This window comes from Squalius cephalus (genome assembly GCF_949319135.1).
Source record: "Squalius cephalus genome assembly, chromosome: 6".
Lineage (NCBI taxonomy): Eukaryota > Metazoa > Chordata > Actinopteri > Cypriniformes > Leuciscidae > Squalius > Squalius cephalus.
The window spans coordinates 48,219,090-48,233,761 of record NC_137127.1 but is presented as its reverse complement, the minus strand read 5'-3'; the positions used below and the strand labels follow the sequence as shown (position 1 = coordinate 48,233,761).

Here is a 14,672-nt window from a genome sequence, read left to right as displayed (position 1 = left end):
TAAAAGCCCGTTCACACCAAGATCATAACGCTAACGCTAGTTTATCAGCGTTCACAGCAGCGCTCGGTCTCCTCCTGTTAATAAGCGCTGCGGTTTGGCGTCTGTCTCTTTAAATGCTCGAGCTCTTTAGAGCAGGATTCTGATTGGCTGTCAGAGTTTCTCCTCCATCAGCTGGAAAACATCGTTCTGAGCGTGATCGTTCCTCAGCGTCGTTATCGTTATAGTTGTGGACTCGCATATTCTCTGACATTTAGAGCGATTGTCAGAACTACATCTGTCTCGCTCTAGTTCTCGACTTCGGTGTGATCGAGCCTAAACACTGGAATGTAGATGAAAACGCGTGGAGTGAAATATTACAGTGATTAGTTGAGAGATTGTATCTTAAACAAACAGAGTTATTGTGTCTTGAAGATCTGCACTTGCCTCTGTCTTCCTCTCTGTTAAACAGATAATATTGGACTGTCCGGGGTTTAGTGCAAGTAGAATGCTCTTATGAATTTAATTTCACTTAAGGACTTATTTAGTAAGATTATACCTGAAAAGGTTTTGGATTATGTTAATTTAAAAAATATATATATAATATGACTTGTTGTGTTTGTTTGCTTGGTTATATTGTGTTTAGCTTGTATGATATTTGTGTTTTTCTTATTGAATTTTTGCCATGAAAATAGCCTTAGATGCTGACATGGCATTAAATAACAATCTGTCTATCTACGCATTCTTTAGAATAATTAGTCTAATTTTCTATGAAAATTCATATTGTAGTTTTCTTGCTTGTGTGTGTTTTCCCCGCTGACGTCTCGCTCTCACACACACTCCAGAACGACGTGTCGGAGAAGGAGCAGCGCTGGGGCGCCAAGACCGTGATCGGATCCGGACACCAGGAACACATCGAGTTACTCCAGCTTTTCCTCTAATTATACAGCTCCTTTTACACTATACAGTCAAACCCAGATTCACTCACACTCCTTCAACATGTCTCACATCATCACAGTTTATTCGCTATAGTTTAGAGAATGGTGATGAAATATGAGCAGAACTCAGCTGATATTTGACTGGTTTTGTCCGTCCTTCTGTTAGACTGTCTCACACATGAATTATGTTGAATATCTGTCAGCTGTTAAATTTAACTACACAATTAGATAATACCAGTTTAGCTAAACCAATCACCAAGCAATGCTTCATTGTGTTCAGTCTGTGTGTAAAAAGAGCATTAGCAATTAAAGAACACACACTTCAGCAGAACATGATCAGCTCAAAGTGTCCCAATCATTTCTGGGCTCAGATTGTTATAAATGTCACTGGTAGTCTCTGTATGAAGAGTTTCTGGGCTCAGATTGTTATAAATGTCACTGGTAGTCTCTGTGTGAAGAGTTTCTGGGCTCAGATTGTTATAAATGTCACTGGTAGTCTCTGTGTGAAGAGTTTCTGGGCCCAGATTGTTATAAATGTCACTGGTAGTTTCTGTGTGAAGAGTTTCTGGGCTCAGATTGTTATAAATGTCACTGGTAGTCTCTGTATGAAGAGTTTCTGGGCCCAGATTGTTATAAATGTCACTGGTAGTTTCTGTGTGAAGAGTTTCTGGGCTCAGATTGTTATAAATGTCACTGGTAGTCTCTGTATGAAGAGTTTCTGGGCTCAGATTGTTATAAATGTCACTGGTAGTCTCTGTATGAAGAGTTTCTGGGCTCAGATTGTTATAAATGTCACTGGTAGTCTCTGTATGAAGAGTTTCTGGGCTCAGATTGTTATAAATGTCACTGGTAGTCTCTGTATGAAGAGTTTCTGGGCTCAGATTGTTATAAATGTCACTGGTAGAGTCTGTATGAAGAGTTTCTGGGCTCAGATTGTTATAAATGTCACTGGTAGTCTCTGTATGAAGAGTTTCTGGGCTCAGATTGTTATAAATGTCACTGGTAGTCTCTGTATGAAGAGTTTCTGGGCTCAGATTGTTATAAATGTCACTGGTAGTCTCTGTATGAAGAGTTTCTGGGCTCAGATTGTTATAAATGTCACTGGTAGAGTCTGTATGAAGAGTTTCTGGGCTCAGATTGTTATAAATGTCACTGGTAGTCTCTGTATGAAGAGTTTCTGGGCTCAGATTGTTATAAATGTCACTGGTAGTCTCTGTATGAAGAGTTTCTGGGCTCAGATTGTTATAAATGTCACTGGTAGTCTCTGTGTGAAGAGTTTCTGGGCTCAGATTGTTATAAATGTCACTGGTAGTCTCTGTATGAAGAGTTTCTGGGCTCAGATTGTTATAAATGTCACTGGTAGTCTCTGTATGAAGAGTTTCTGGGCCCAGATTGTTATAAATGTCACTGGTAGTCTCTGTATGAAGAGTTTCTGGGCCCAGATTGTTATAAATGTCACTGGTAGTCTCTGTATGAAGAGTTTCTGGGCTCAGATTGTTATAAATGTCACTGGTAGTCTCTGTATGAAGAGTTTCTGGGCTCAGATTGTTATAAATGTCACTGGTAGTCTCTGTATGAAGAGTTTCTGGGCTCAGATTGTTATAAATGTCACTGGTAGAGTCTGTATGAAGAGTTTCTGGGCTCAGATTGTTATAAATGTCACTGGTAGTCTCTGTATGAAGAGTTTCTGGGCTCAGATTGTTATAAATGTCACTGGTAGTCTCTGTATGAAGAGTTTCTGGGCTCAGATTGTTATAAATGTCACTGGTAGTCTCTGTATGAAGAGTTTCTGGGCTCAGATTGTTATAAATGTCACTGGTAGAGTCTGTATGAAGAGTTTCTGGGCTCAGATTGTTATAAATGTCACTGGTAGTCTCTGTATGAAGAGTTTCTGGGCTCAGATTGTTATAAATGTCACTGGTAGTCTCTGTGTGAAGAGTTTCTGGGCTCAGATTGTTATAAATGTCACTGGTAGTCTCTGTATGAAGAGTTTCTGGGCTCAGATTGTTATAAATGTCACTGGTAGTCTCTGTATGAAGAGTTTCTGGGCTCAGATTGTTATAAATGTCACTGGTAGTCTCTGTATGAAGAGTTTCTGGGCTCAGATTGTTATAAATGTCACTGGTAGTCTCTGTATGAAGAGTTTCTGGGCTCAGATTGTTATAAATGTCACTGGTAGTCTCTGTATGAAGAGTTTCTGGGCTCAGATTGTTATAAATGTCACTGGTAGTCTCTGTATGAAGAGTTTCTGGGCTCAGATTGTTATAAATGTCACTGGTAGTCTCTGTATGAAGAGTTTCTGGGCTCAGATTGTTATAAATGTCACTGGTAGTCTCTGTATGAAGAGTTTCTGGGCTCAGATTGTTATAAATGTCACTGGTAGTCTCTGTATGAAGAGTTTCTGGGCTCAGATTGTTATAAATGTCACTGGTAGTCTCTGTATGAAGAGTTTCTGGGCTCAGATTGTTATAAATGTCACTGGTAGTCTCTGTGTGAAGAGTTTCTGGGCCCAGATTGTTATAAATGTCACTGGTAGTCTCTGTATGAAGAGTTTCTGGGTGTAATATGCCACAGTTTACTGTATTCTGCTCTCCTCACTCACAGTAATGAACTATAGTGTCCTGATCACACTAGTGGAACATATCACACATTATATCTGGTGTCTGAGTAATGTCTGCTTTGACTGTATATAAAGATATTCTTTGATTATATACAGATATGAATGTTGAAACGCATGTAATAATTCTCACGATATTCATGTCTGTGATCATAGAGCATGTTTCCAGGTGATGATGTAGAGCGTGTGCTTCTGTGATTTGTCAGTATCCATAAGCTGCGCGAGCGAGTGTCGAGTGAACACAGCGACCTGAAGCAGAAGGAGCTCGCCGACATGCCGAAAGCGTCGCACGGGTACGGGGGCAAGTTCGGCCTGCAGCAGGACCGCATGGACAAGGTACACACACACACACACACACACACACACACACACACACACACACACACACACACACACACACACACACACACACACACACACACACACACACACACCTTTCACCCCCTTTTGATGCAAATTATTGTAAAGTTCTATGCAAATGTGTGTATCCTCAGTCCGGTGGATCGCTCGGTTAGCAAGCCTCACGCCTCAGCTCAAATCATGGCTCTACATTTACATGTCATCATTTAGCAGACGCTTTTATCCAAAGTGACTTACAAATGAGGAGAGCAATAGAAGCAGTGAAACCAACAATAGGGAAACAATATGCAAAGGTCGTGACCAGTCTCAGAGCGCACGTAGCAGTGTTCTTTTATATATATATAATAGATATAGAATAGTAAGTGTTTGTATGAATGGGTCAAGTGTGGCTGATAAAGATGCGTCTTCAGCCGTTTGTTCAGCTAAAAGGCTGCGCTTTAACCAATCTGATGTGCTGTGGTCAGAGGTGACAATAACACAAGCAAAGTTTGGTGTCAATGTGCCAAAGCGTTGCAGAGATGCAGCCTCAGAGGCGCTTCGGCATCAGACATCAAATTAGTAGATGCGGTACGAAATCCATAACTTTTAGCCAGCAAAATTAATTCTATATTAGAGGATTGGCTATCGCTCGGCTTGCTGCGCTAAATCTAAATAGACCAGGTTTGTGATTTTTGGCCAAACCGTTCAGAAGTTATAAGCAAAAATGTAAATTTTTCATATCTCCTGAACACTAGGTGGCACTGCGCTGAAACTGTGCAGGATTCCTCAGGCCAAGGTTGTCATAACACACACCAAATTTGGTCAGAAAACGCTAAAGAGTTGCGGAGATAAAGCCTCACATTCATTTTGGCGTCAAATCCGTTTGCGCTTTAATGAAGAGGCGTTCAAAGTAGTTTTCAAAGTAGTTCCTGAAGTGTGTGTGTGTCACTGAAGTGTGTGTTGTGTTGCTCAGTCTGCTGTAGGCCACGAGTATCAGAGCAAGCTGTCCAAGCACTGCTCCCAGACCGACACCTCCAAGGGTTTCGGAGGAAAGTTCGGCGTGGAAGCGGATCGCGTCGACCAGGTAATCCGTCAGATCTTCAGCCAGGGTTTCTGCGCTCAGATTGCCTACTACATCTGTTCACTCGTCTGTGTGTGTGTGTGTGTGTGTTCTGCAGTCGGCCATGGGCTTTGAGTACGCTGGGAAGACTGAGAAACACGCCTCGCAGAAAGGTCAGTCTCTCTTGCTCTTTTTCTTTCCTTCCTTATTTTTAGGAACTATCCTACATCCATGATCAGCAGTCACTTATGTTCTGCTCTTGACTCTGATTCGCACACTCGGTGTCCTGTTTGACTTCATCCATTGGTAATGTTGGTTTACTATTTCTGAAGCATCACAAAGACACTTGACTTCAGAAATCACAATCAGACTTTATATTGGTAGACATGTAGAGAGCAGGATGAAGATTGTAATTAATGAATGAATGTTTATTCTCTGAAGACTTCTGATAATCAGCCAAGCAGGTTCAAGTATCACTAGGGGTCGACCGATTATCGGTGCCGATATTAAGCATTTTTATGGTTATCGGTATCGGCCATTTTCAAAACCGATTTGCCGATAAAATAATTTAATCTTGAAATGCGCTATACTCTGACGCAGCCACCTCTGTCGACCTCACCACTCTGTAGACTAGACCAGTGTCCCCGCACATCTGATTGGCTGTGTGTCACGAGTCCGGCCAATCATCGCGGAGAGCTGAAGGCACTCTCACACACCGAAAGCACTTGCTGACTGGAGCCGCTTCACTGATCCCGCATCAGTCGTCTCTGGGTTACGGCAGACTTTGCTGAAGTTGCAATAAATCACTACACTGAAGTTGCAATAAATTTGTTGTGTAATGTCACGGAATTTGTCGACTTTGATGAATTAAAAAGCAGGTCAGTAAAATCAGATCGAATTTCAAACCGCAAAAAGACTATTTAAATGAAATGAATCCTGCGTGTCTCTAAATGAATGGCGCAGACGCGTGATTTCATTTAACACACACACACACACACACACACACACACACACACACACACACACACACACACACACACACACACACACACACACACACACACACAGGTGACGCTTGCACTGTTTTCAGCCTCAGCCGCATCATCATATGAGGACATGATTGCATAAACATCATCTCCAGAGCCGCTTTGAGTCGCTTCATGAGCTTTTCAACGCTTCAAACTGAGAAAAGCTATCGTCATAAACACAGAAACCTAAAGATCTCCACGGCAACCCGTCAAAATAAAAGTTCGGTTTCTCATAGGGCGCTAAAATGTAATTTGTGTTAAACTGTAAATAAATTGAATAAATTTGATGATTTCAATTAATTAGAAATGCTTTTTGATTACTAAAATTTAATTTAACCATTAAAATAGTCTCTTTAAGTTTTACAAAATGTTTACAGAATGCTGCTGAGTGCTCCCTGCACTTTTTAAGTTATTATTATTATTAATGTTATTATTAACAGTTCTCAGATTTAAAGATATTTTTAAAAGCATTTAAAGAAAGTATTTGTCAAAACCCTTTGTTATTCTTAATTTTGACATTAATTTACATTTTTACACTAGACATAGGCTATATATCGGTCGGTTATCGGTCTACTTGATCTGTAATAATCGGTATCACACAATGAAAATCACATATCGGTCGACCCCTTATTATCACCTGATCCCCGTAATCTCAAAATGAACACAGATCATCTAGTTAATTTACTCTAACTCATATATCTGTCTGTCACTTAATTCCATACGACGAGAAACGTTTATCCAGATTCTGTAATATAATGTCCTGAGTGTGGTGTAGATCTCAGCAGTGGCCCCTGCTCATGTTGTGGTGTTCCTCCGCGGCTCCAGATTACGCCACTGGGTTCGGCGGCCGCTACGGCGTTCAGGCGGATCGCGTGGACCAGAGCGCCGTTGGCTTTGACTACCAGGGGAAGACGGAAAAACACGAGTCTCAGAAAGGTTCGTTCCCACTTCCCCGCCTCACATACGTGTCTGCGTTTGGCCATGTCTGCATTATTGTCGTCTGAAATCTACAGATTATGCCAAAGGCTTTGGTGGCAAATTTGGAGTGGAGACGGATAAAGTGGACAAGAGCGCCATGGGCTTCGAGTACCAGGGCAAGACGGAGAAACACGAGTCCCAGAAAGGTTTGTGTCACAGTTTGACTTCCGTTTATAAGAGATTTTAGTGTAATTCCATAAGAACAGAAGGTAGAGATGATGATGATAATAAATATAGCCGCACGCGTCAGTCATTGAGGTCTGAGCACTAATGGCCCATCTGGAGGATTAACAATCCATTTTAATGTTTCTGTCCAACATAAAAGAATTTCATGGATCATGTGCTTTCATTTCATCATTTACTAATACGTTATTAAAATCAATAGTCTGTTATTATTATTTAATGGACCTGAGCTAATATGAACTAACAATAAACAGTTGTTTTTTTATATTAACTAGCATTAACAAATAAATACTGTAACCAAAGTATTGCTCATAGTTAGTGCATTAACTAATGGAACTTGATTGTAAAGTGTAACCATGGATGTGGCAGGCTTTTTATTTAGTAGATTTATTAGTTAATGTCACATTTAGACGGTGACGTCTTGCTTGTTGTTTGCGTGTCAGACTATGTGAAGGGTTTCGGAGGGAAGTTTGGCGTTCAGACGGACCGTCAGGATAAGTCTGCGATGGGATGGGATCACCAGGAGAAACTGCAGCTGCACGAGTCACAGAAAGGTAACACACACACACACACACACACACACACCACCAAAGGTGTCATCATACCTTAAGTATGTATCGAGGAACAAAAACGGGTCCCAGTCAGGAGTTTTGTACACGTTGCAACTTAAGTATAGATTAAGATACTCTGGCTAAAAGGGCACAATAGTCAATCCGAGAGACGACAAACTATTTTTTTTTTTTTTTTTTTTTTTTGGCTACAGTTGCAAATGTAAGACTGGCATCAACGATTATTCCAAGGTTCTTTATTTTTCTTTGAAACTCCAAAACCGAGCCATCAACAGACAGAGTTAGTGAACCGGCTTTGGGAAGTTGGTAGGAGGAACCAACATAACATAACTTCAGTTTTACCACTAGTCAAACAGAGTCATCTTGATCTTAGAAGCACATCCTGATTTACATCAGGTTTAGAGTGTATATAGATTTTAGTATCTCAGCATAAAAGTGATAATGAAGGCCGAACGATCGCAACAGATGCCCAAGTGGTGACAAATATAAATGAAAGATTAAGGGGCCTAAAACTGAGCCCTGAGGAACACCAGTGCGTACCTGACCTCTGACCTGTAACCACCCATGGCAATGAACTGGGAACCGTCAGTAAAATAGGATGTAAACCAGTTTAAAGGTGTCTCCGAAACACCGAAAGCACTTTCAATGTTGGGAAGTAAAAGACTATGATCAACAGTATCGAAGCTGCTCTGAGATCGAGAAGGATGAGAGTGGAAATGCCGGCATAAACACGTCATTGGCGACCCCGACCAGAGCCGAAAACCTGCCTGAAGGAGTTCGAGGAGATCACTGACTGTACGATGGTTATGCAAGTGAGAGGCAACAATGCATTCTAGTATTTTTGCCAAAAACTGAAATTGTTAAAGTCGTCCAGGGAGCGTTCTTTATTTTTTTTGGTACTGCTGTTACTGGAACAACCCCAGTCTGCACCGAATCATTATTCTACTGAGGACCGTAGGGCACAGAACATCAAAGCAGGATTTAAATAAACTGATGGGAAAATAATCAATCAAGCAAGTGTTGTATTTCACACTTGATGCCTCCGTTTCGAGAGCCTCAGAATCGAGCTGTGAGTGAAGGACCGGAAAAACCAGAAGGATTACATAGTGAAGCAGGTGTCAGTTTAACCAGTGAAGAAAGGATTTACACAACTGTTGAGAAGCAGGCAGGGGTGATATCAGCAGTCTGTTTATAGTTTAAAACAAATGTCTGTGATTTCCTTGATTGTTCTCAATAATCTGGAAAAAATAAGCTGATCTTTCAGACTCAGTTAATGCCCTGAGGTCAGGACTACCCAGAAGATCCTTCCAGGCTTGATGATAATAATAATAATATAATAACCTTTATTTTCTATAGCGCCTTTAAATGTACATCTCAAAGCGCTGTACAGAAACAATTAAAACAACAAAAATACAGCACACAAAGAGACATAATACACTGTAAAATAAACATAAAAGACAATAAATCAAAAGATTTAGCTTGCCTAATCTCAATCGGTAGAGAATTCCAAAGTTTTGGAATGATGATGATGGACATCCATGCCTGTCGAGTGTTGGATTCAGGTTCAGGAGCAGAGCGGGCGAATGAAGCATTACAGGACTTTAAAGGAGCAAATGAGTAGCAAGCGCATTATTAAACTGTGATATATTATCCACCAAACAAAGTTAAAGGATACAGATCACTTAAAGTGGAAACAACTGAATTGGAGAAATCTGATCAACAGATGAGTGTCGCCAGATGAACACTGAGATGCGAACGAGCCGTTTGCCGTCACAAGATCGGCCTTTGAGTCGGGCCTGTTACACACTGTGAAAGTTGAAACAGTCAAGTCAACATTTATGTAACGTTTTTTTCATAATTTTGTAAATAAATGTCATCATTCTAGATTATTCCAAAGGCTTTGGAGGGAAGTATGGTGTGCAGAAGGACCGAATGGACAAGGTACATTTATCAGATCATTATAATGAACATTGAGATTCAATTTCTGTTTCTTTTTTAACATGACATTCAGAACCAGAAATACGGTTGTGAAAACTGTGTGTTTGTGTTCACTTCCTTTCTGAAAGCGCAGTTGTCCACGAGTGTTTCTCATCATGATGGTGTGTGTGTGTGTTACTGTTGTCATCAGAGCGCAGGCACGTTTGAGGAGGTGGAGAAGCCGAGCACGGCGTATCAGAAGACCCGTCCCGTCGAAGCAGGTCAGCATAACTGTGTTCCTGCTTTATAGCCGAGCTGGGGCGCATGCGTGGTGGAGATGAACGATGCGCGCCAGAAAACTGGAGGGAAGCGCTTTTGAGTACCAACATTTTTGGGGAGACGTTTACTTACTGGAGCAGGATTTTTCTCCGTCTCTGGTAACATAGCAATCATGATTAGGGCAGCACAGTATAAGGTTTTAGCATCGATATCGCGATGTGCGTATCCGTGAAATAGTCACATCGCAGGATGTGTGATGTCATGCACGTATAGGGATCTTAGTTGATCGGTTTCGGTTCGGAACGCATGCGATTCGCGGATTAACTGCAAAGTTTACCCATCATGGAGTGAAAGTTTATCATGTGTTTTTAAGTCCTGTCAGTTTAAACATCAAGCGCAAGAACACGAGTGGAACTCACACACACACACACACACACACACACACACACACACACACACACACACACACACACACACACACACACACACACACACACACACACACACACACACACACGTGCACGCACGCAGACATCACGTGAGCGCTGAATTCTCTTCTCTTGAGCTTGAATCATGGCTTGAACAGACGTGCACGCAAAATTCAAAATGCATGTCTTGGCGAGTATCCTCATGAACACACTCGGTTTTGCGCTGTAAACAACTGAGAAAGACCGGGTGCGTATCATTGGATCTGCATATGCGTAAGATCCCTCGTTTGTCTAATATAGCTGTTCGTTAACCCAGTGTTAATCAAACAACAAAAGAGAAAGAGGAAATCACTTTTATAGTTACAGATTTAACACAGATAAATTGTATTAATTACATTAATTATATTTAATTTATACAGTGAAGACTATAGTCTTATTTTACAATTGACTATTCAATCACTGAATACAATATTACTGAATACAGTTAGACTTGCCTGAAAAACATAAAGCACTACTTATTTCATTAGTGATGAGGGCTTGTAGGATAAGTGCAGCATCTCCTGGTTATAACGCTTCATAGCGCTCGAGTGAACCCTGGTTATAACGCTTCATAGCGCTCGAGTGAAGCCTGTGCTCTTGTTTAGCCGGGAACAGCGCCGGCAGCATCAAGGCTCGCTTCGAGAACATCGCGAAGCAGAAGGAGGAGGAGGACCAGAAGAGAGCAGAAGAAGAGCGCGCTCGACGACAGGCCAAGGAGAAGCAGGAGCAGGAGGAGGCGCGCAGCAACCTGAAGGTACACACACACACACACACAAACACACACACACACACACACACACACACACGAGGTTCTCCTGACGACTCCATCATACAGCGAACTGACAGAGAGAGAGACATCATCAACAACACTATACACACAACACACACACACACACACACACACACACACACACACGACAGGCCAAGGAGAAGCAGGAGGGGGTGGTTCTCCAATAATAATCGGATAATTCCCAGCGATCATCGAATATTATTTTCACTAGGAATGCTCATCCCTGTCAGTCACTATATTTCTGTAATATTACAGGTCAGAATTAACACCTGATTCATATACAAAGATTTCAGTTGCACATGAGCCAGTTTTACAACATTATAATAAAACTATAATTTAAACATGGGTGTCAACTTATTTTCATGATGGATTTATTTAAACTTACTTTTAATATTGAACAACAGGTTCAGTAAAAATATACTGATCATGTATTCTAGTGCATATATTTATCCAAACGCTCCTCTCTAGAGTTATTTTTCTAGCAACTATCGAGTTTATGGTCATTGAATGTCTTTCCTGAGGTAAATTACGTGACATCATTGTTCTCACGCTGTTTTATTGAAACACTGATTGACGGATTACATGAGACATGATTGATTTCAGTATCTTCTGTATCTTTCAACTTTCCTTCTGATGTTCATCATGTTTATTTGCTGCTGTAACTAGTAGTGAAGAGGAAGAGATGATCAGTTCATGTCACACACATTAAACACACACACAAAATGGACAGAATTTGAAAGCTGAGACTTTGTTTCTTATAAGTATGAAAGCACAAAGATTATTGGACGGCTGGAGCTACAAATAATGTTTGGTGAAGTTTCTCCATCAACTGAAAACAGCACAGACTGAATGATTTAAGAAACGACGTTGCTTCATCAAAATGAGGATCAATTGAAATCAAGAAACCAGTGTTTTCACCCTATCTAGATGTGATGGAATAATAGTCAATATGAAATTACTCTTATATTAGATTTAAAGGAGCATTACGATGAACCATTAAAGCAGGGGAGCACTAGCAAGGACACGTGTGTTCAGTGTGCATGTGTTCACGGCGCCCTCTTGTGGACCACTGGTGTAAAGCACTGGTTCTCCAGCGCGAGTGTGTCATGAGCTGCAGGACCTCATGCGAGGTGTGTTTGGTGTGTTAGGCGGAGCCCGTCAGCGAGCCGGCGGCGAACGTGTACGAGCTGGAGCCGGTCTCAGCAGAACCCACGTATGAAGAGCCGGCGCAGGAGGAGCTGTACCTGAGCCCTGAGCCCGACGAGCAGATCCAGACCTCAGGTGCGCCACACGTCTACTTTACAGCCAACTAAACCCACACACATGAGCAGTTACATCTTCCTCTCCATTTCTCAGGAACGTCCTACTGTCAGCCATCCATGTCTTTATGTACATCATACATGAGTAGCATTGCTGCACTTTTGTAAAGTTATTTTAAAACAACAGTTTTTTTCCTATGTTATTTTTTTTATTTCTTATTTTTTTCTGGCTGTTTGTTTATATAGTTTATAGTACTGTTCATATAATCACCAAAATCACTAATGCTCACCTGTGTGTGTGTGTGTGTGTGTGTGTGTGTGTGTGTGTGTGTGTGTGTGTGTGTGGTTCAGGTGCTCAGCCGGACGAGTATGGAGAGGATCTCGGTGTGACTGCCGTCGCTCTGTACGACTATCAGGCTGGTAAGAGAACGCTTTGAGTTCACGAACTGATAAGATCAATGTATTGCACTTAACCGTTATGTTATGTTCGGGACATTTTGACAAGGTTCCTTTTCTTGAAAATGGTAATTGATGTTATCGCATAGGACTAAAACTTGCTGACCGACTGACAGGCTCGCTCAGGGTTTGACAACTGTGATTAGGGCACATCAGGGCAGAAGGCGCATCTTAAGAGAAGCTTTTTACTCCCAAAGTGCATGACTGCAGGAAAATACACACGTTTGTATTGAACAGTGATGGAGCAACACATTTTGTGTGAAAAATAAATCACAACAGTGGGTCGTTTTGTTAAAAAAACGTATAAATGAATGAGGTCTTTTACCACAGAAGACACACAGTACTGATCCAAACACTGCAGCTAAATTAATGTTTTTAATAATCTCTAAGTTAATCCTTCGTGCAAAAAATGTAAAGATTATGAAAGCATTGAAGGAGATCCCATAATAATGTAATAGATTTACAGTAGTCACAATAAAACATATTTCATTATATGATATGATTAATATCATATATTTTAAATATGATGGTTTCATTATAAATATGGTGATTATCTCTAAGGTGGACTCCCGACTTAATATATTTCCCATCTGAATCTATCCATGTCATGTCAACAAACGGGAATATCCTTTTGTCCATCCATTATTTGATGATGATGATGATGATGATGATGATGATGATGATATGGCATGATGTTTTTTAAATGAAACAAGACTTTCTGCCATACGGACCATATAACGGCGGATCGGTCAGTCCCTTTACGTCGTGCTTCATATAAGAAGATTACAGATATTACTGGAGTACATTTTACAAGAAAATACAATTTCAGTCTTTCTACTTCAACATTTCACGTTTCATTCAGTGTTACTACATTATGGAAGCTTGTTTCTGTTAATAGTATGGAATAAAAAATTGAGATTGAGAAAAGTTGCCGCTACCTTTAATTTGTTTTCTTCACAATTACGAAAAGTCTGAATTTTGAGGGAAAAAAGTTCCAGTTATGGAGGTTTGTTTCCACCAGGGAAGGTTAGGTTATAAAAAATAAAAAGGAGACGTTTTCTCTAATTTTTTTTCCTTCTCACAATTGAGTTTTTATATCTCGCAATCCTGAGTTTATAACTTGTAATTCTGAGAAAGTTGCAATATCCATTTTTTTTTTATTTCATGGCGGAAAAAAGCTTTAAAAATTACTTGCCATTTCTTTGCAATTATTTGTGAAATTTAAACAATTTTCACTCAGAAAAATGTAGTAAAAGTAAATCCTGCACTTAATTGTTTTTCATTTTTTTATAGTTTTTTAATTGCACATCTGCCTCTTAGGAGCAGGAAGTGATGTAACGCGCCTCTGTTTCTCCCCAGCGGGTGATGATGAGATTTCCTTTGACCCAGACGACATCATAACCAACATCGAGATGATTGACGAGGGCTGGTGGAGGGGTGTGTGTCGGGGCTCGTACGGACTCTTCCCAGCCAATTACGTTGAAGTTCGACAATAGACTCACTCGATCCAGGCGGAGCGTCAGCCCTCGCCTCCACGCTTCCTTCATCAGCTTTCTCTTCCTTCTCTTCTTTCTGTCTCGCGCGGGCGTTCGCTGGTCTCTCGTCTCAACGCTCGCGTCCCGTTTCCGTCAGTAGGCCTGAGTAGATGCCTCTCTGCCAATAGAGATTTATGACACTTCTGAGAGCGTTTACACACACACACACACACACACACACACACACACACACACACACACACACACACACACACACACACACACACACACACACACACACACATGATGTGTGTGAAATAAGAGAGTAGACCAAAGATCAG

The 14,672-nt window shown here is 40.9% G+C and overlaps 1 protein-coding gene across 2 annotated transcripts in view; it reads left to right on the top strand.

Moving 5' to 3' along the window:
- cttn (cortactin) overlaps positions 1 to 14,368 on the top strand; it is a 16,435-nt gene extending 2,067 nt beyond the window's left edge. For both annotated transcript variants that reach the window (XM_079874108.1, XM_079874109.1), the window contains 13 exons: positions 822 to 895; positions 3,738 to 3,867; positions 4,844 to 4,954; positions 5,049 to 5,103; positions 6,784 to 6,894; positions 6,972 to 7,082; positions 7,563 to 7,673; positions 9,574 to 9,629; positions 9,817 to 9,886; positions 10,957 to 11,105; positions 12,290 to 12,422; positions 12,752 to 12,820; positions 14,216 to 14,368. In XM_079874108.1, the coding sequence (XP_079730234.1) occupies positions 822 to 895; positions 3,738 to 3,867; positions 4,844 to 4,954; positions 5,049 to 5,103; positions 6,784 to 6,894; positions 6,972 to 7,082; positions 7,563 to 7,673; positions 9,574 to 9,629; positions 9,817 to 9,886; positions 10,957 to 11,105; positions 12,290 to 12,422; positions 12,752 to 12,820; positions 14,216 to 14,352 (1,317 nt within the window). In that variant the 3' untranslated portion in view covers positions 14,353 to 14,368. The remainder of the gene's footprint in view (positions 1 to 821; positions 896 to 3,737; positions 3,868 to 4,843; positions 4,955 to 5,048; positions 5,104 to 6,783; positions 6,895 to 6,971; positions 7,083 to 7,562; positions 7,674 to 9,573; positions 9,630 to 9,816; positions 9,887 to 10,956; positions 11,106 to 12,289; positions 12,423 to 12,751; positions 12,821 to 14,215) is intronic.
- The last annotated feature ends 304 nt before the right edge of the window (positions 14,369 to 14,672 follow it).